The 19,348-nt window shown below is 37.0% G+C and overlaps 3 protein-coding genes and 4 long non-coding RNA genes across 7 annotated transcripts; 3 read left to right on the forward strand and 4 right to left on the reverse strand.

The window, feature by feature from the left end:
* Positions 1-42: 42 nt before the first annotated feature.
* Positions 43-10,557, forward strand: LOC124441752 (adenylyltransferase and sulfurtransferase MOCS3-like). Its single transcript, XM_046992219.1, has 11 exons — positions 43-150; positions 359-1,022; positions 1,203-1,265; positions 1,380-1,543; positions 1,634-1,681; positions 2,054-2,159; positions 2,300-2,404; positions 2,505-2,650; positions 9,734-9,839; positions 9,980-10,084; positions 10,186-10,557. The coding sequence occupies exons 1-11, from the start codon at positions 52-54 to the stop codon at positions 10,335-10,337; spliced, it is 1,758 nt and encodes a 585-aa protein (XP_046848175.1). The 5' UTR covers positions 43-51; the 3' UTR covers positions 10,338-10,557.
* LOC124442654 lies at positions 2,683-4,416 on the reverse strand. The gene is made up of 4 exons (XR_006947314.1): positions 4,318-4,416; positions 3,285-4,030; positions 2,933-3,114; positions 2,683-2,839 (listed from the first exon to the last, which is right to left on the reverse strand). It is a non-coding gene; the product is annotated as an uncharacterized LOC124442654 (long non-coding RNA).
* Positions 10,558-13,262: 2,705 nt separating the features above from the next.
* LOC124442649 (2-acylglycerol O-acyltransferase 2-like) lies at positions 13,263-14,645 on the reverse strand. The gene is made up of 3 exons (XM_046993149.1): positions 13,968-14,645; positions 13,601-13,800; positions 13,263-13,497 (listed from the first exon to the last, which is right to left on the reverse strand). Exons 1-3 carry the CDS (start codon positions 14,639-14,641, stop codon positions 13,343-13,345), a joined length of 1,029 nt encoding a protein of 342 aa, XP_046849105.1. The 5' UTR covers positions 14,642-14,645; the 3' UTR covers positions 13,263-13,342.
* LOC124442655 lies at positions 13,644-15,164 on the forward strand. The gene is made up of 3 exons (XR_006947315.1): positions 13,644-13,724; positions 14,012-14,308; positions 14,599-15,164. It is a non-coding gene; the product is annotated as an uncharacterized LOC124442655 (long non-coding RNA).
* Positions 15,165-15,631: 467 nt separating this feature from the next.
* LOC124442658 lies at positions 15,632-19,056 on the reverse strand. Its single transcript, XR_006947317.1, has 2 exons — positions 19,020-19,056; positions 15,632-15,844 (listed from the first exon to the last, which is right to left on the reverse strand). It is a non-coding gene; the product is annotated as an uncharacterized LOC124442658 (long non-coding RNA).
* Positions 16,458-17,836, reverse strand: LOC124442650 (2-acylglycerol O-acyltransferase 2-like). Its single transcript, XM_046993150.1, has 3 exons — positions 17,163-17,836; positions 16,796-16,995; positions 16,458-16,692 (listed from the first exon to the last, which is right to left on the reverse strand). Exons 1-3 carry the CDS (start codon positions 17,834-17,836, stop codon positions 16,538-16,540), a joined length of 1,029 nt encoding a protein of 342 aa, XP_046849106.1. The 3' UTR covers positions 16,458-16,537.
* On the forward strand, positions 16,839-18,187 carry LOC124442657. The gene is made up of 3 exons (XR_006947316.1): positions 16,839-16,919; positions 17,207-17,952; positions 18,123-18,187. It is a non-coding gene; the product is annotated as an uncharacterized LOC124442657 (long non-coding RNA).
* Positions 19,057-19,348: the final 292 nt, after the last annotated feature.

Raw genomic sequence — 19,348 nt, forward strand, 5'->3', positions numbered from 1 at the left:
AGTCAGTCGTCAAAACTTTCCCGACAAAATTGTCAGCACACTACTTTCAAAATGGAGAACGAAAATCGTGAAAATGTCCAATATTTAGAAGAAAAACTCAACCGTACAATGTCTGAACTTCAGCAAATAAAAGAATTACTTTTGAAAAAGGCAATTCTTGCTTCATGTGCAGCTTTATTTACTTATGTAGCAGAATAATCTTAAGATTCATTTTGCATTGAACATTGTAATTTGTAATTGTAAACACGTGGTGTTTGTATATCTTATTTAGCAGGCTAAACCTGGCTTTAAGCGAAATTTTCTTCTGTTGTGTAGTCATTTGGTTGAATACTGGTTTTAATGCATAGTCATTTTTTAGGGCATATCGTTGAACGAATCAGACGAGCTAAAGTACGACCAGCTTCCAGAATCTAATGGCTTTCATGAAGTTATGAAATCCAAGCTCACTCATTCAGATATATTACGTTATAGCAGACAACTTATTCTTCCTGAGATTGGTGTTGAAGGACAGCTCAAACTGAGCAACAGTTCAGTGCTAATTGTTGGTGCTGGTGGTCTTGGTTGTCCAGTGGCAGTTTACCTTGCTGCAGCTGGTGTAGGTCACATAGGACTGGTTGATTACGATGACGTTGAAATAAGTAATTTGCATCGTCAAGTTTTGCATTCTGAACTCAAAGTTAACTGGAGTAAGGTTGACTCCGCACGACAAGCATTGTCTCAATTAAATTCATCTTTAAAAATACAGACATATAAAATTCATTTAAACAGTAACAATGCCATGGACATGATCTCCAACTACAATATTATTGTTGATGCCACAGATAATGTTCCAACACGTTACCTACTAAATGATACATGCATCTTGTCTGGAAAACCGCTTGTTTCAGGTAGTGCTTTACGTTTTGATGGACAGTTAACCATATATGGTTACCAAAATGGACCATGCTACAGATGTCTTTACCCCAACCCACCTCCACCTGCTGCAGTGGGAAATTGTTCAGATGTTGGAGTCTTGGGTGTAGGTAAGTGTATATCCTAACCTATTTTGTAGATTGCTTGTATGAAATTTGCCCTATTTGTTTTTGTACTTGTTGAGAGCACAAGAAATTCATATGACATGTACCTTTTTTCATATAAGCAAGAGCTCTTGACCAATCAAATTGCTTCATTTCTAAATGTTTCGATTGTATGATATATTATAGTTCCAGGAATTATTGGTAACTTACAGGCTTTGGAAGTCATAAAAATGGCTGCAGGGCTTCCCGGTATCCTTTAAAGATCTTTACCAAGATACCTTTCATATGATCCCTACCTTAAAAATTAGTAATTTCCCATTAATTCATTTTGTTATCAGAGTATTTAATTGACTATCAACACAGTATCTTTCAATCAAAAGCTGTTATTGTTTGACGCGCTTGACGGTAAATTTACAACAATCAAGTTGAGAGGAAGGCAGAAAAATTGTGTAATTTGTGGGGAAAAACCGTCGATTACAACGTTACAGGATTACGAACAGTTTTGTGGACAAAAGGCGTCGGATAAAGTACGAAATATACATAGAAACTTCTTCTAGCATGAGCTTGTTTATCCTATGAATTGAACATTTAACGTTAATTTAAGTAATTTTATACAGGGAAAGAATATCAGGGTACTGGATTGCTCGGAAAGGCTGTCGGTGCAGGTTCGAACCAAGCTTTACGTAGATTTTAGTCTATTTAGTTTTTTTTTGTGTTTTTTTTTTTACATTCACGTACCAGGCAATGTGAACAATGGAAATAGGGCAATGTGAACGAAAAGAGGGCAATGTGAACGAAAAGAGGACAATGTGAACGAAAAGAGGACAATGTGAACGAAAAGAGGACAATGTGAACGGAAATAGGACAATGTGAACGAAAACAGGACAATGTGAATGAAAAATGGACAATTTAAATGAAAACAAGACAATGTAAAAGAAAACAGGACAGTGTGAACGAAAGTTTACGATTTTGTCTATAAAAGGGCCTTCCTATCTATACTTCCAATAATTTTGATTCAAAATTTCTCTATTGTTTAGGAGTACAAAAAGTTGATAGATGATAGCGTTGATCATTTACTAATTGATGTACGACCGACAAATGAATTGGAAATTTGTCAACTTTCAACTTCACGTCATTTTATCAGTATGTTTTTACACTCTATGTCATCGATTATTCATTTATATAAGATCGCTTTTCAAGGTCAATAGGAATACATAAAATACGTAAAAGACAGGATAATTTAGTGGATTGTCTAGGCTTCAACCTTAATTTTTCATTTGTAGATCTACCGATTCGTGACATTGAAGGCGTTGGGCTAAGGAAGAAAATCACTGACGACATTGTTTCACTATTGACGCAAATCAACTGCAAAAATCGTCCAATTCCAAGTAAGTTAAGTAACGACGTTTGGATAGTTTTTTGTGGATATCATTTTTTCTCATTCTTGACGAAGGAAAAGGAAAATTAACGACATCGATTTTTGTCTAGTTGTTGCAGTGTGTCGTTATGGAAATGACTCACAGAGGGCTGTTGTCATATTGAAAAAAATTTTACTCCACCTCGAAGTCACAGTTAAAGATATATTTGGTGGACTGGATAAATGGAGTGAAGAAATAGATCCTTCTTTTCCTAGATATTGATTCATTTGAAGCAACTTGTTGAAACATTTGTGTAATAAATATTAAAAAAACATTTGGATTTAATTTTGTTTTGTGAGAAACCAAAGAATAGTTACGTCATAATGTAATCACGTGTTCCGTAATCTGTAACTTGATAATTTTCTGTTTTTGCTTGGTATATGGCGTTTTCTACATGTGCCTGCCCTATGTGAAGTTAATACTGTTGAATAAACCTTCTCTCTATTAACAAAAGTTTCAGATTATTTTATCAAGAATTATATTTTATTTCCCACAAACCTGAGAAATTTGGACTATCTTTCCTTCTTAGGGTCAGCCCTCCTCTATGCTGTTCGACTGTCTTTAGAAAGCTAATATGTGTATTAAGGAAAAAGTTGTAAGATGTAGCCATGTCGTACGATGATTTTGCAACAAATGAAATGTAACAGCCTCATTTTTGAGTCTTGGACTCTTGATGCAGTCTATATCAACGATTTCAAAGATGTTAAGCTCAGATTGTGATTCTTAATGTATTTGTTCTCCTCTGGTTTAGAATAATGGTTGAAGGAAAAGGGAGTATAGATGATAAAAAGTTGATTTATAACTTTTAGTTGTCTTAAAAAATGTATTACCCTTACGAAAAGATGCTAACCTTGTGACTTCCTGTAATTACATGTGAATGTTTGACACTTTGGACCTTGAACTGCTTCCATTTTGTTAAGTTGTTTTCATTCAACAAATACTTGCTAGTCTTGCAAAACTTCCACCATGGCGAAAGCTTTTGGAATCGAGTGGGCACCGCTTAAAATACCTGTAAAAAGACGTCGACAAACTTTTCTTGTTTGGATTGTTGGCTCTACATTTATATTTGGTCATATATTTTGTGTACTAGTTTGTCTTTTCCTATTGTACATTAATCTCTTCACGAGAATATTTTTGCTGTTGTATCTAGCTTGGATTTACATTATTGACAAGGATACACCTCACAGAGGGGGCCGATATTTTCCCGCTATGAGGCGGTTAAAAGTATGGAATTATTACGCCGAATACTTTCCATTACGTTTAATAAAAACGCATGAGCTAGATGAATCAAAGAATTACCTCTTTGGCTGCCATCCTCATGGCGTTATGGCTGTTGGATCATCGGGGAATTTCGCCTCGGAAGCAACTGGATTTTCAAAACTTTTTCCGGGTCTTACTGTGCATCTAATAACCCTGAACATCCAGTTTAAGATTCCATTTCTTCGTGAATTTTTGTTGGCCATGGGTATATGTCCAGCATCAAGAGAAAGTTTGAAACACATATTGACAAAAATGGGCCCTGGTCATTCATGTGTTGTGGTGGTTGGCGGTGCTTCTGAAGCACTGGAGGCCAGACCAGGGAACTATACGTTGGTACTAAAGAATAGGAAAGGTTTTGTAAAAATTGCTCTAAAGACAGGGTATGTTGAAAAGTTTTGTAAATTTTCTTTTTACATCATGTGGTGGCTTAAAGTGACTTCATCAAAAACCAAAAGTACTTTTGTAGTCAATTCACAAAGCCAATGTATAATTAATATTCATTATAAAAGTGCTATGGCATAACAGTTCCTCTCATTTATTATTTTAGTGCATCACTAGTGCCTGTATTTTGCTTTGGTGAAAATGACTTATTCAAGCAATATCCCAATCCAGAAGGCTCATACCTTAGGAAGATTCAGACTAAAGTGAAGGACATTGCAACATTCTCTCCACCACTCTTCTATGGCCGAGGGATATTTCAATACACATTCGGTTTGGTCCCATTTCGCGCAAACCAGTCCATACCATAGGTAAGTGATACAGCATTGGCCAGCAGCATCATTGTTCATAAACCATTTTTTTAAAAAGTCCCTTCTTACACCAGTATCCTAAAACATCCATAATATTGTTCCAGTTGGTAGACCAATTCATATTGTGGCAAACACTGATCCAAGCATTGAAGACATTGAAAATCTTCACCAACGCTACCTTGAAGGTCTTAAAGAAATCTTTGAAGAGTATAAAGAAAAGTTTGGCATTGACAAAGACAAACATTTAGAGTTTATATGACCAAAATATAAACGACTGCAAATTGTGTATGATTACATTTAAAATGTTAGCATGATATATAGATGTATTTATACCAGTATTAATGAGTTGACGGAAATTTTTTCTGGGCAACAAAGACATATAATAAACATATGCTATTACCAGTTTATTTAACAAATTATGTGAAATTTACATTCTGTGTTTAGGTCAAATTATCATACAATAAAATTCTCTTGTCATCAGGGGTTGTCAAAAATTAATTGAGTTTCAATTAATTGCAATTATTTGTAACCAATTAATTGATTGGACAAAGCATCAATTAAAATTAATTGATTGGGCGCACCTCCAATTAAAATTAATTGATTGGCATTGACTGCATTTTTTCTATTTTTTTACATTGAAACTACTTTTGTCTTGTCGCAGCAGCTCCATCAAAGGTCAATGGTTACAGCTCACAAGTCAGCTGACTCAGATATCAGATATCAGCTTTGACCAAATATTTTAATTTCTAATACAACGCCATATTGATTCTCACTACTTTGGGGCTCCGGAAGTAAATTTGCCCGGCTTCAACCACTACTTATTAAATGTAAGCCGTTGCACTATCTAGTGTATTATTAGATCTGTGGAACTGACTCATCCTATAGCTTCCCGTCAGGCATTTCTAAAGCGCTAGCTGCGAAAAGCAAATATCGATTGAAATTGATACCCCTTCCTGTAACGTAATCGCCGAGTCAGTTGCTTTTTGATCATTGTAATTCGTTGCTGGTGACTGTGTTGGTTGAATTCATTCGGACGAAATATTGCCAACAAGGCAAAGATACAATCATACTTTAAAGAAGCAAATCCTGGAGAATGGGAGTGCACTTGTGGAAAGACTTTAAAACAAAAGAAGGGCACCGGATGGACAAATCTCGCGAACCATCTGAATTCTCAGCATCCGGATTGGAAGCTAGAAAAAGGACAGACGACGCTTGAAACTTCAACCTCCCTAACCACCACTACATCCAGGAATATCTATTCGTGGCTGGAATGGGTATGTATGGGCCTGAAACCTTTTTCGTTTGTGACAGACCCATTGACCCGTAAATACACAACCCTAAACCCGATATCCACCAACACGCTGAAGAAGTACATGGAAGTGGTTGTGAAATATGTTGAACGGAAGCTGTGCGATACATTGCCTGATAAATTTGCTCTCGTTATCGACGGGTGGACGGAAAAGAGCACTCATTTTGTTGCTGTTTTCGCCAGCTATCCTGACGCGAAAGCAACAAAGGGATATTCGACGGCTTTACTGGCTTTCAGTCCTATGGGCGAAGAAACTGGATTTACCGCTCAAGTTCACAAAGACTTTCTGGAATGGGTCCTTTCTGTTTATCGAAAATCACTGGAAAATATCGTTTGCATTATCGGAGACAATTGTGAGACAAACAAAGCTTTGAGCAACTTTTGTGGCAAGCCATTTGTCGGCTGCGCTTCGCACCGCTTCCATCTTGCTATGATGAAATTCATGGAAGGTTCGAGGGATGCATTGGAGAAAGTTAATTCTTTGATGGTGAAACTCAAAAGTTTGAAATTGGCCGGCGAACTGCGGAAGCATACGATCTTGACTCCCTGCCCTATGAATGTGACGCGATGGAGCTCAACTGCGAATATGCTGAACAGATACTTCGAGCTTATGCCTCATCTTTTCAATTTCGAAGAAAATCTGGAGTTATTGGATCTCATGCCAACTCCAAGAGAGAATACTCAATTACAGGAGCTCAAAAAAGTTCTCTCTAAACTGGACTCGGTTACGAAAGCTTTACAACGAAGCGATGTGGACTTGGCTGACGTCCGGTGTGTTTTTGATGAAGTGATTCGACGTCATCCGGAGACGGCAAGTTACCTCGGACCTGATGCCAAGATTATCCACTCGATGGAATTCGAAAATGGAGCCAGAAAGATCGTGGAAACTAAAGACAGTTCCTTGACTCCTCTGGAGAGAAATGCTGTCGAGAGTCTAAAGATTTCCGACACTGCAACTGCTAGTGAGTCTGAACCGGTGCATGACTTTGCTATTTCCCTTTTAAAGAAGCGCAAGACAACCGATTCCAAATACCTGGATTGCAGATTCATTCTGCCCACAAGCAACATCGTTGAGCGCTTCTTTTCTACCGCTGGCAATTGTTTCAGTGAATTCAGGCAAAAACTGCTGCCTATGAATTTAGAGATGCAACTCTTTCTAAAAATTAACAAAAGCTGGTGGCCCGATGCACAGTCTGTCACGGAGGCTTCTGTTAGCATGTGATGAACACTTGGTTGCAACCCTTTTTGCCTTTTTGACAATCACATAATTTATGTGATTGTATTTGTATTCTTGTTAGATTTCTAAATTTGTTTTTTTGCAGGCCTACACTTTCGAAAAACTCGAATTATGCCATGTTTACATTACATTTTTTATTTTCTTCTTCCCTTTTTCATTCTTAATGGGAATCCGAAAACTTATACAACCTAATTGTGTGGCTTATGACATAGAGAAAAAAGTTAAATACATTTACTGTTGCTATACCTATTGCTATTGCCTGTACAATAGACCTACCTATTTCTATACGATATTAGCGTTAGTGTGCGTTCTAGTACTAAAAAGATATGTAGACAAAGTATACAAGGGTTGTCAAAAATTAATTGAGTTTCAATTAATTGATTTGACAAAGCATCAATTTCAATTAATTGATTGGACAAAGCATCAATTTCAATTAATTGATTGGACAAAGCATCAATTTCAATTAATTGATTGGGCAGACCAATTTAATTGCAGTCAATTATTGACAACCCCTGCTTGTCATATTCTTCTCAATATCACTAATACTCTTCCCCTTGGTGGATTTCTGCATGTTGCAAATGACTTGCTGTGAGACTTTTTTAGGGCTAAGGACTTCCATTATGACTGGTATGTAATCCATGACTGCGCAAGTGGATTATGAAATGAATACTTAAGAAAGATCACATTTCAAATCCTGTTTTGATGTCAGAGTGGAAATGAGTAACAGGGGCACAGTTTCATTAATTCTGTTTTCATATTACTTCTGTTCCCAAGCTAAAACAGACCGTAGTTTTTCCTTATACATAACTGATCGCAGTTCCAAGCTTGTCTTTTGTTGGACCCTGCATTCCACCACTAGTTTTCTTATACAAATGATTAAACCTGCTATTACTGTTTAATTGACTGGCAGCTTCAAGCTCTAAACGATATGCCTCAAAGCGTTTATCGTCACTCTCATGTAAGATAACGCTCACCAACTATGGCTTCCAAACTCCGTAGATCTAACCACGTTTGATATTCCTTAGAGAAAATCAAAATTAATCATCAATAATATGAAGCTATAGGATGAGGAACTTTTTTAATAGGGAAATCGCGCATATCGCACCACTTCCATGGTACTTCTAACGACTATGTTGATTAATGCACAACGCCACAACCCCCGTCCAAAAAGAATTGGAGTATTAGACACTCTAGGACTGACTTTCTATGCATATGTCATAAAAACCGGGGAGTATGAAATCCTCCACTCTCTAAAGTGTGAAATCCTCCACACTCTCTAAAGTGTGAAATCCTCCACACTTCCTAAAGTGTGAAATCCTCCACACTCCCTAAAGTGTGACATCCTCCACACTCCCTAAAATACGAAATCCTCAACACTCCCTAAAGTGGGACCTGAGCACGCCAGGCATACCTGTAGCCATGAATGAGCGAGAGATTTGTCACATGACAAGCGGTAACGTTTATCGACTTGTAGTAATCTATTAATTAGATCAATTCCTTGCTCAGAGATTTCTTGCCATGGATCAGGAGGATACATAAACGCAGCGTTTTTTATTTGATCTGCTATCTCTTCGTCTTCATTGAAGGGAAATGTACCGCTTAGGCTAAACGATAGAAAAATGTAACATCAAGTTTTCTGATAGCCGATTAGTACGCATAGCAACCAAGGGCGAGGGAGTTGAGACTGGAGCTCCCTGAGTTGAGTGACTGGAAACTGGGTATTTGTAACAATAGTTGTGATGCATGTAGACATTTCTGCTGTTGCATTCGGACAACTTGCCAAATGCTTCCACCTCACCCTCAATCATACTGAAGGCAACAATTTTTAAGTTAAGTAAACTAAAAATTACTCTCGAAGGGCATTTCAAAGGTCTTCTCCATGTAATTTTCCCATGAAATTATATGAATTATCACCTTTTAGCTAGAAATTATACCTGACGTATATAATAACACCAACAGACCACATGTCAATACTTCTGTTGTATCCTCGATTTCTTAAAACTTCGGGAGCAAGATAGGCAGGTGTGCCGACGACTGAACGACGAAATGATTTCTCGCCAATGATACGGGCAAAACCAAAATCACAGAGTTTGATCTATTATCAAAGGCAAGACGATGTCGTGAATGAGACCCCTGACACAGCTTTATCTTAGTCATGTTTTTAAATAAATCATTGACGATAAATATTTGTGGATGTCGATCTTTATGGCTTGAGTAGCGAGGAGAAGAACTGTTGGTGTAGGTATTGACTAACATTTCGACGTCCTTAGCGGGAGTTAGAGTCAAGGACAGAATCAATGTGAGGTTCATCGTGCTAATTGCCTGGTTCAATGGATGGACTCTTCAGAGTATTCTGAAGATGACTAGCGCTAAGAATTTTGAAACAGCAGTCAACACTAACACCATCTATCCTTCTAAGAACTGCACTAACAAAAAACAATATCGACAAGACTTCCGGGTTAAAAACATTCACTTTATCAATAATAATCTATCCTAACCACCAATTAACCCTCGCCTTCTAACACTACTCCTTATTATACCTGAGGAAATCCACAATCCGAGCAGTTTGATGATAGTAACACGTTTTCGGGCTTTAGGTCGCAATGTACAACATTTTTTGAATGAAGATGTTTCAAAGCGATTAAAATCTAGATAGAGGTAATCTTGCATGATCATATGTCTATAAAAGGGCCTTCCTATCTATACTTCCAATAATTTTGATTCAAAATTTCTCTATTGTTTAGGAGTACAAAAAGTTGATAGATGATAGCGTTGATCATTTACTAATTGATGTACGACCAACAAATGAATTGGAAATTTGTCAACTTTCAACTTCACGTCATTTTATCAGTATGTTTTTACACTCTATGTCATCAATTATTCATTTATATAAGATCGCTTTTCAAGGTCAATAGGAATACATAAAATACGTAAAAGACAGGATAATTTAGTGGATTGTCTAGGCTTCAACCTTAATTTTTCATTTGTAGATCTACCGATTCGTGACATTGAAGGCGTTGGGCTAAGGAAGAAAATCACTGACGACATTGTTTCACTATTGACGCAAATCAACTGCAAAAATCGTCCAATTCCAAGTAAGTTAAGTAACGACGTTTGGATAGTTTTTTTGTGGATATCATTTTTTCTCATTCTTGACGAAGGAAAAGGAAAATTAACGACATCGATTTTTGTCTAGTTGTTGCAGTGTGTCGTTATGGAAATGACTCACAGAGGGCTGTTGTCATACTGAAAAAAATTTTACTCCACCTCGAAGTCACAGTTAAAGATATATTTGGTGGACTGGATAAATGGAGTGAAGAAATAGATCCTTCTTTTCCTAGATATTGATTCATTTGAAGCAACTTGTTGAAACATTTGTGTAATATTAAAAACATTTGGATTTAATTTTGTTTTGTGAGAAACCAAAGAATAGTTACGTCATAATGTAATCACGTGTTCCGTAATCTGTAACTTGATAATTTTCTGTTTTTGCTTGGTATATGGCGTTTTCTACATGTGCCTGCACTATGTGAAGTTAATACTGTTGAATAAACCTTCTCTCTATTAACAAAAGGTTCAGATTATTTTATCAAGAATTATATTTTATTTCCCACAAACCTGAGAAATTTGGACTATCTTTCCTTCTTAGGGTCAGCCCTCCTCTATGCTGTTCGACTGTCTTTAGAAAGCTAATATGTGTATTAAGGAAAAAGTTGTAAGATGTAGCCATGTCGTACGATGATTTTGCAACAAATGAAATGTAACAGCTTCATTTTTGAGTCTTGGACTCTTGATCAGTGGCGTGCGGTGACCGAATTTAATAGGCAAGCGCTGGGGGTGAGGTTCGCGGCAAGCCGCGAACCTATCTAGGGGGTCTGGGGGCATGCTCCCCCAGAAAATTTTTGGATTTTGAAGGGTACTGGAGCGCATTTCCAGCGATTTCTGGGAGTACTTTGTCGAAAAAAATGTATCTGTCATGACTGAAACAGTATTGAAAAAATCTAAAAAATTCAAAAACTTTTATAGAGTATATATTACAATTACGGTTTAAAAGTATTACATGTGGTATTGTGATATAAAGTCGTTTTAAGTAAATGGCTACGCGTGTATTTCTATTGTAGTGAAGAAGTAACAGAACGAAATAGTCCAAAATCCTACAACAGATTTACTTAAATGTAAATTCCATCCGTCTTTCCTTTGCGCAAAACTCCTTTATAACGTCCTCATAGAATCGTGGCTTCCCCTGCAAACTTACCAACATCTCCCTCTCGATTGAAATTCTAGCCAATGCAGAAAGTCGCTCTTGCCCTTGTGTACTGCGAAGATACGTTTTGATACGCTTGAGAGCCGAAAATGATCTTTCTGCAGAGGAGGACGTATTTGGCATAGTAAGAATGAGCTGACACAATCGGTACACCTCTGGAAAACAGGCTTTCAAGTCAAGTTCGATTATTTTTGATATCATATCAAAAACAGGTTTCGATTTGAGCTCGGCAGATGCGTATACAACGATTAGTTCACTTTTTAGTGCTTGAAGATTAAAGAATGTTCCATATGAATCTTGCAACGATTGCAGCTCTCGTTCGGGAAAATTCCGGCTGTACAATTCGTGCTTTGAATGATCCAACAAAGAAACGAATGCTCTGCTGTTAAGACTTTCGAATCTAGAGTCAATCTGCACGACAATGGTATCGACTACACAGAAAAACATTTGACGGAAGGACGCCTTTACATCCTCTTCACTTTGCCCGCGTTTCAGTGCTACTTTGACGATACTTGACGTAAAATTCCAATAATCTACGAATTTTGTTCGTTGTTCTTGAATCTTATCTTTCGTCTCGCGAACTTTCGTGACACAGAAGACAATATCGAACTGCTTACTCTGAATGATATTATACTTTATAATTACGTAAAACAACTCAAATTTCAAGTACATTATCCGCTGTGTAATAACTGCACCTTCTTTAACCAAATATATAAAAAGCCTGTAAATAAATTCTAACACATAGAACACTCACGACTGCTGTAAATAACTTCTTTGCTAGTGAATAAAATAATCACAAAATTTAATAGCGTTCTAGTACATTGAACTCACGTTCGGAGCTCATACGAAAGACTTATATATAACGCTAAAATCTACCGGATACAAATATCAATACTACGCAAAAGGAAGCTCTTGTCAATATCATAATCTTGTAATACATGCTACAGATAATATCTTCTACATACATAAATTGCAAGACAATAGGCGCGAAATGTATTGTAGCAGTCGTGATTATAACAATTAAGAACAGCCAGTTTCGCGCACAAAATTGGCACGGTGTGTTACAAACTGAGGCCATGGCGTTGTTTAATGTTTATAATGACGTCATGGCAACGTGTTCTCCCGTTCTTCAAAATGTGTCTGGCACTGACTCGTACGTTTCAGAATATCGGAGAGTCGTGTTTATTATTTAGTATCTTGTACCTTTTATTTTTAGTCATTAATTTACGAATTCAACGACACAAGACTGACAAGAGCATAGTGTTTTGGTCATAATGCTAGTCATACTTTACCACAACACACGTTTGCGTGCATTTCGATATCTCTGCAGACTGCGGCCCCTGCTTGTTTACGCACATTGTGCGCAGAAAATAATAAAATAACCAGTAAAGCACCTACTATTTTGAATTAGAAATCAGAACATTACCTTTCGCTCTCAGTCATCTTTTAATAAACGATAACATTAACGGCGTGAATAATTCGGATGTCCAATGTGTTGAATATACGAATATTATTCGTGCGCTGATATGTGTTTAAAATTACGAGCGTACAAGACTGTTCACCAATCGCTATCAAGCGGCGCCCTTAGAAGCGCCGCTTGCCTTTTCTCGATATTCGTCGAATAAGAAGCCTCCCAAATCTAGATTAACGCATGCGCAAATGTTCAAATTGAGCTCCGAAGGCAAGCGCGCTTGCCTTGGTTAATAAATAAGAAATTTTTAAGGTGTATTTAATCCACTTGACTCATCTTACAAGTGTAGCAAAGTGAAACCGAAAACCACAACAGTAAATCGCGTATAAATAGCAAGCATTTCAACTGTAAAGACAATTTAGACAAAAGATTACAGTGACATTGTTTAGAACTGAAAATTTTAAACTGATTTTGCTCAGAGATTGATCCAAAAAATTTTTGTTCGGTAAAATGCTTAGGCAAGCGGCGCTTGCCTACGCTTGCATGACGGCACGCCACTGCTCTTGATGCAGTCTATATCAACGATTTCAAATCTATATCAACGATTTCAATACATCTATATATCATGCTAACATTTTAAATGTAATCATACACAATTTGCAGTCGTTTATATTTTGGTCATATAAACTCTAAATGTTTGTCTTTGTCAATGCCAAACTTTTCTTTATACTCTTCAAAGATTTCTTTAAGACCTTCAAGGTAGCGTTGGTGAAGATTTTCAATGTCTTCAATGCTTGGATCAGTGTTTGCCACAATATGAATTGGTCTACCAACTGGAACAATATTATGGATGTTTTAGGATACTGGTGTAAGAAGGGACTTTTTAAAAAATGGTTTATGAACAATGATGCTGCTGGCCAATGCTGTATCACTTACCTATGGTATGGACTGGTTTGCGAAATGGGACCAAACCGAATGTGTATTGAAATATCCCTCGGCCATAGAAGAGTGGTGGAGAGAATGTTGCAATGTCCTTCACTTTAGTCTGAATCTTCCTAAGGTATGAGCCTTCTGGATTGGGATATTGCTTGAATAAGTCATTTTCACCAAAGCAAAATACAGGCACTAGTGATGCACTAAAATAATAAATGAGAGGAACTGTTATGCCACAGCACTTTTATAATGAATATTAATTTTTCATTGGCTTTGTGAATTGACTACAAAAGTACTTTTGGTTTTTGATGAAGTCACTTTAAGCCACCACATGATGTAAAAAGAAAATTTACAAAACTTTTCAACATACCCTGTCTTTAGAGCAATTTTTACAAAACCTTTCCTATTCTTTAGTACCAACGTATAGTTCCCTGGTCTGGCCTCCAGTGCTTCAGAAGCACCACCAACCAACACAACACATGAATGACCAGGGCCCATTTTTGTCAATATGTGTTTCAAACTTTCTCTTGATGCTGGACATATACCCATGGCCAACAAAAATTCACGAAGAAATGGAATCTTAAACTGGATGTTCAGGGTTATTAGATGCACAGTAAGACCCGGAAAATGTTTTGAAAATCCAGTTGCTTCCGAGGCGAAATTCCCCGTTGATCCAACAGCCATAACGCCATGAGGATGGCAGCCAAAGAGGTAATTCTTTGATTCATCTAGCTCATGCGTTTTTATTAAACGTAATGGAAAGTATTCGGCGCAATAATTCCATACTTTTAACCGCCTCATAGCGGGAAAATATCGCCCCCCTCTGTGAGGTGTATCCTTGTCAATCATGTAAATCCAAGCTAGATACAACAGCAAAAATATCCTCGTGAAGAGATTAATGTACAATAGGAAAAGACAAACTAGTACACAAAATATATGACCAAACATAAATGTCGAGCCAACAATCCAAACAAGAAAAGTTTGTCGACGTCTTTTTACAGGTATTTTAAGCGGTGCCCACTCGATTCCAAAAGCTTTCGCCATAGTGGAGGTTTTGCAAGACTAGCAAGTATTTGTTGAATGAAAACAACTTAACAAAATGGAAGCAGTTCAAGGTCCAAAGTGTAAAACATTCACATGTAATTACAGGAAGTCACAAGGTCAGCATCTTTTCGTAAGGGTAATACATTTTTTAAGACAACTAAAACTTATAAATCAACTTTTTATCATCTATACTCCCTTTTCCTTCAACCATTATTCTAAACCAGAGGAGAACAAATACATTAAGAATCACAATCTGAGCTTAACATCTTTGAAATCGTTGATATAGACTGCATCAAGAGCAGTGGCGTGCCGTCACGCAAGCGTAGGAAATTCCAATAATCTACGAATTTTGTTCGTTGTTCTTGAATCTTATCTTTCGTCTCGCGAACTTTCGTGACACAGAAGACAATATCGAACTGCTTACTCTCTGAATGATATTATACTTTATAATTACGTAAAACAACTCAAATTTCAAGTACATTATCCGCTGTGTAATAACTGCACCTTCTTTAACCAAATATATGAAAAGCCTGTAAATAAATTCTAACACATAGAACACTCACGACTGTTGTAAATAACTTCTTTGCTAGTGAATAAAATAATCACAAAATTTAATAGCGTTCTAGTACATTGAACTCACGTTCGGAGCTCATACGAAAGACTTATATATAACGCTAAAATCTACCGGATACAAATATCAATACTACGCAAAAGGAAGCTCTTGTCAATATCATAATCTTGTAATACATGCTACAGATAATGTCTTCTACATACATAAATTGCAAGACAATAGGCGCGAAATGTATTGTAGCAGTCGTGATTATAACAATTAAGAACAGCCAGTTTCGCGCACAAAAATGGCACGGTGTGTTACAAACTGAGGCCATGGCGTTGTTTAATGTTTATAATGACGTCATGGCAACGTGTTCTCCCGTTCTTCAAATTGTGTCTGGCACTGACTCGTACGTTTCAGAATATCGGAGAGTCGTGTTTATTATTTAGTATCTTGTACCTTTTATTTTTAGTCATTAATTTACGAATTCAACGACACAAGACTGACAAGAGCATAGTGTTTTGGTCATAATGCTAGTCATACTTTACCACAACACACGTTTGCGTGCATTTCGATATCTCTGCAGACTGCGGCCCCTGCTTGTTTACGCACATTGTGCGCAGAAAATAATAAAATAACCAGTAAAGCACCTACTATTTTGAATTAGAAATCAGAACATTACCTTTCGCTCTCAGTCATCTTTTAATAAACGATAACATTAACGGCGTGAATAATTCGGATGTCCAATGTGTTGAATATACGAATATTATTCGTGCGCTGATATGTGTTTAAAATTACGAGCGTACAAGACTGTTCACCAATCGCTATCAAGCGGCGCCCTTAGAAGCGCCGCTTGCCTTTTCTCGATATTCGTCGAATAAGAAGCCTCCAAATCTAGATTAACGCATGCGCAAATGTTCAAATTGAGCTCCGAAGGCAAGCGCGCTTGCCTTGGTTAATAAATAAGAAATTTTAATGTGTATTTAATCCACTTGACTCATCTTACAAGTGTAGCAAAGTGAAACCGAAAACCACGACAGTAAATCGCGTATAAATAGCAAGCATTTCAACTGTAAAGACAATTTAGACAAAAGATTACAGTGACATTGTTTAGAACCGAAAATTTTAAACTGATTTTGCTCAGAGATTGATCCAAAAAATTTTTGTTCGGTAAAATGCTTAGGCAAGCGGCGCTTGCCTACGCTTGCATGACGGCACGCCACTGCTCTTGATGCAGTCTATATCAACGATTTCAAATCTATATCAACGATTTCAATACATCTATATATCATGCTAACATTTTAAATGTAATCATACACAATTTGCAGTCGTTTATATTTTGGTCATATAAACTCTAAATGTTTGTCTTTGTCAATGCCAAACTTTTCTTTATACTCTTCAAAGATTTCTTTAAGACCTTCAAGGTAGCGTTGGTGAAGATTTTCAATGTCTTCAATGCTTGGATCAGTGTTTGCCACAATATGAATCGGTCTACCAACTGGAACAATATTATGGATGTTTTAGGATACTGGTGTAAGAAGGGACTTTTTAAAAAATGGTTTATGAACAATGATGCTGCTGGCCAATGCTGTATCACTTACCTATGGTATGGACTGGTTTGCGAAATGGGACCAAACCGAATGTGTATTGAAATATCCCTCGGCCATAGAAGAGTGGTGGAGAGAATGTTGCAATGTCCTTCACTTTAGTCTGAATCTTCCTAAGGTATGAGCCTTCTGGATTGGGATATTGCTTGAATAAGTCATTTTCACCAAAGCAAAATACAGGCACTAGTGATGCACTAAAATAATAAATGAGAGGAACTGTTATGCCACAGCACTTTTATAATGAATATTAATTTTTCATTGGCTTTGTGAATTGACTACAAAAGTACTTTTGGTTTTTGATGAAGTCACTTTAAGCCACCACATGATGTAAAAAGAAAATTTACAAAACTTTTCAACATACCCTGTCTTTAGAGCAATTTTTACAAAACCTTTCCTATTCTTTAGTACCAACGTATAGTTCCCTGGTCTGGCCTCCAGTGCTTCAGAAGCACCACCAACCACCACAACACATGAATGACCAGGGCCCATTTTTGTCAATATGTGTTTCAAACTTTCTCTTGATGCTGGACATATACCCATGGCCAACAAAAATTCACGAAGAAATGGAATCTTAAACTGGATGTTCAGGGTTATTAGATGCACAGTAAGACCCGGAAAATGTTTTGAAAATCCAGTTGCTTCCGAGGCGAAATTCCCCGTTGATCCAACAGCCATAACGCCATGAGGATGGCAGCCAAAGAGGTAATTCTTTGATTCATCTAGCTCATGCGTTTTTATTAAACGTAATGGAAAGTATTCGGCGCAATAATTCCATACTTTTAACCGCCTCATAGCGGGAAAATATCGCCCCCCTCTGTGAGGTGTATCCTTGTCAATCATGTAAATCCAAGCTAGATACAACAGCAAAAATATCCTCGTGAAGAGATTAATGTACAATAGGAAAAGACAAACTAGTACACAAAATATATGACCAAACATAAATGTCGAGCCAACAATCCAAACAAGAAAAGTTTGTCGACGTCTTTTTACAGGTATTTTAAGCGGTGCCCACTCGATTCCAAAAGCTTTCGCCATAGTGGAGGTTTTGCAAGACTAGCAAGTATTTGTTGAATGAAAACAACTTAACAAAATGGAAGCAGTTCAAGGTCCAAAGTGTAAAACATTCACATGTAATTACAGGAAGTCACAAGGTCAGCATCTTTTCGTAAGGGTAATACATTTTTTAAGACAACTAAAACTTATAAATCAACTTTTTATCATCTATACTCCCTTTTCCTTCAACCATTATTCTAAACCAGAGGAGAACAAATACATTAAGAATCACAATCTGAGCTTAACATCTTTGAAATCGTTGATATAGACTGCATCAAGAGCAGTGGCGTGCCGTCACGCAAGCGTAGGAAATTCCAATAATCTACGAATTTTGTTCGTTGTTCTTGAATCTTATCTTTCGTCTTGCGAACTTTCGTGACACAAAAGACAATATCGAACTGCTTACTCTGAATGACGTAAAACAACTCAAATTTCAAGTACATTATCCGCTGTGTAATAACTGCACCTTCTTTAACCAAATATATAAAAAGCCTGTAAATAAATTCTAACACATAGAACACTCACGACTGTTGTAAATAACTTCTTTGCTAGTGAATAAAATAATCACAAAATTTAATAGCGTTCTAGTACATTGAACTCACGTTCGGAGCTCATACGAAAGACTTATATATAACGCTAAAATCTGCCGGATACAAATATCAATACTACGCAAAAGGAAGCTCTTGTCAATATCATAATCTTGTAATACATGCTACAGATAATATCTTCTACATACATAAATTGCAAGACAATAGGCGCGAAATGTATTGTAGCAGTCGTGATTATAACAATTAAGAACAGCCAGTTTCGCGCACAAAATTGGCACGGTGTGTTACAAACTGAGGCCATGGCGTTGTTTAATGTTTATAATGACGTCATGGCAACGTGTTCTCCCGTTCTTCAAAATGTGTCTGGCACTGACTCGTACGTTTCAGAATATCGGAGAGTCGTGTTTATTATTTAGTATCTTGTACCTTTTATTTTTAGTCATTAATTTACGAATTCAACGACACAAGACTGACAAGAGCATAGTGTTTTGGTCATAATGCTAGTCATACTTTACCACAACACACGTTTGCGTGCATTTCGATATCTCTGCAGACTGCGGCCCCTGCTTGTTTACGCACATTGTGCGCAGAAAATAATAAAATAACCAGTAAAGCACCGAGCGTACAAGACTGTTCACCAATCGCTATCAAGCGGCGCCCTTAGAAGCGCCGCTTGCCTTTTCTCGATATTCGTCGAATAAGAAGCCTCCAAATCTAGATTAACGCATGCGCAAATGTTCAAATTGAGCTCCGAAGGCAAGCGCGCTTGCCTTGGTTAATAAACAAAAAATTTTTAAGGTGTATTTAATCCACTAGACTCATCTTACAAGTGTAGCAAAGTGAAACCGAAAACCACGACAGTAAATCGCGTATAAATAGCAAGCATTTCAACTGTAAAGACAATTTAGACAAAAGATTACAGTGACATTGTTTAGAACCGAAAATT

The sequence above is a fragment of the Xenia sp. Carnegie-2017 genome, unplaced genomic scaffold, assembly GCF_021976095.1.
Source record: "Xenia sp. Carnegie-2017 unplaced genomic scaffold, XeniaSp_v1 HiC_scaffold_20, whole genome shotgun sequence".
In the NCBI taxonomy this organism is placed as follows: Eukaryota; Metazoa; Cnidaria; class Anthozoa; order Malacalcyonacea; family Xeniidae; genus Xenia; species Xenia sp. Carnegie-2017.

Bases quoted from the DNA above. Each gene is read 5' to 3' on its own strand.
- LOC124441752 (XM_046992219.1), top strand. From the start codon at position 52: ATGGAGAACGAAAATCGTGAAAATGTCCAATATTTAGAAGAAAAACTC. The intron at 1,544-1,633 runs GTACGAAATATA...AATTTTATACAG, and splicing joins GACAAAAGGCGTCGGATAAA to GGAAAGAATATCAGGGTACT. The intron at 1,682-2,053 runs GTTCGAACCAAG...TCTATTGTTTAG, and splicing joins CGGAAAGGCTGTCGGTGCAG to GAGTACAAAAAGTTGATAGA.
- LOC124442649 (XM_046993149.1), bottom strand. From the start codon at position 14,641: ATGGCGAAAGCTTTTGGAATCGAGTGGGCACCGCTTAAAATACCTGTA. The intron at 13,801-13,967 runs GTATGTTGAAAA...TTATTATTTTAG, and splicing joins AAAATTGCTCTAAAGACAGG to TGCATCACTAGTGCCTGTAT. The intron at 13,498-13,600 runs GTAAGTGATACA...ATATTGTTCCAG, and splicing joins CAAACCAGTCCATACCATAG to TTGGTAGACCAATTCATATT.
- LOC124442650 (XM_046993150.1), bottom strand. From the start codon at position 17,836: ATGGCGAAAGCTTTTGGAATCGAGTGGGCACCGCTTAAAATACCTGTA. The intron at 16,996-17,162 runs GTATGTTGAAAA...TTATTATTTTAG, and splicing joins AAAATTGCTCTAAAGACAGG to TGCATCACTAGTGCCTGTAT. The intron at 16,693-16,795 runs GTAAGTGATACA...ATATTGTTCCAG, and splicing joins CAAACCAGTCCATACCATAG to TTGGTAGACCGATTCATATT.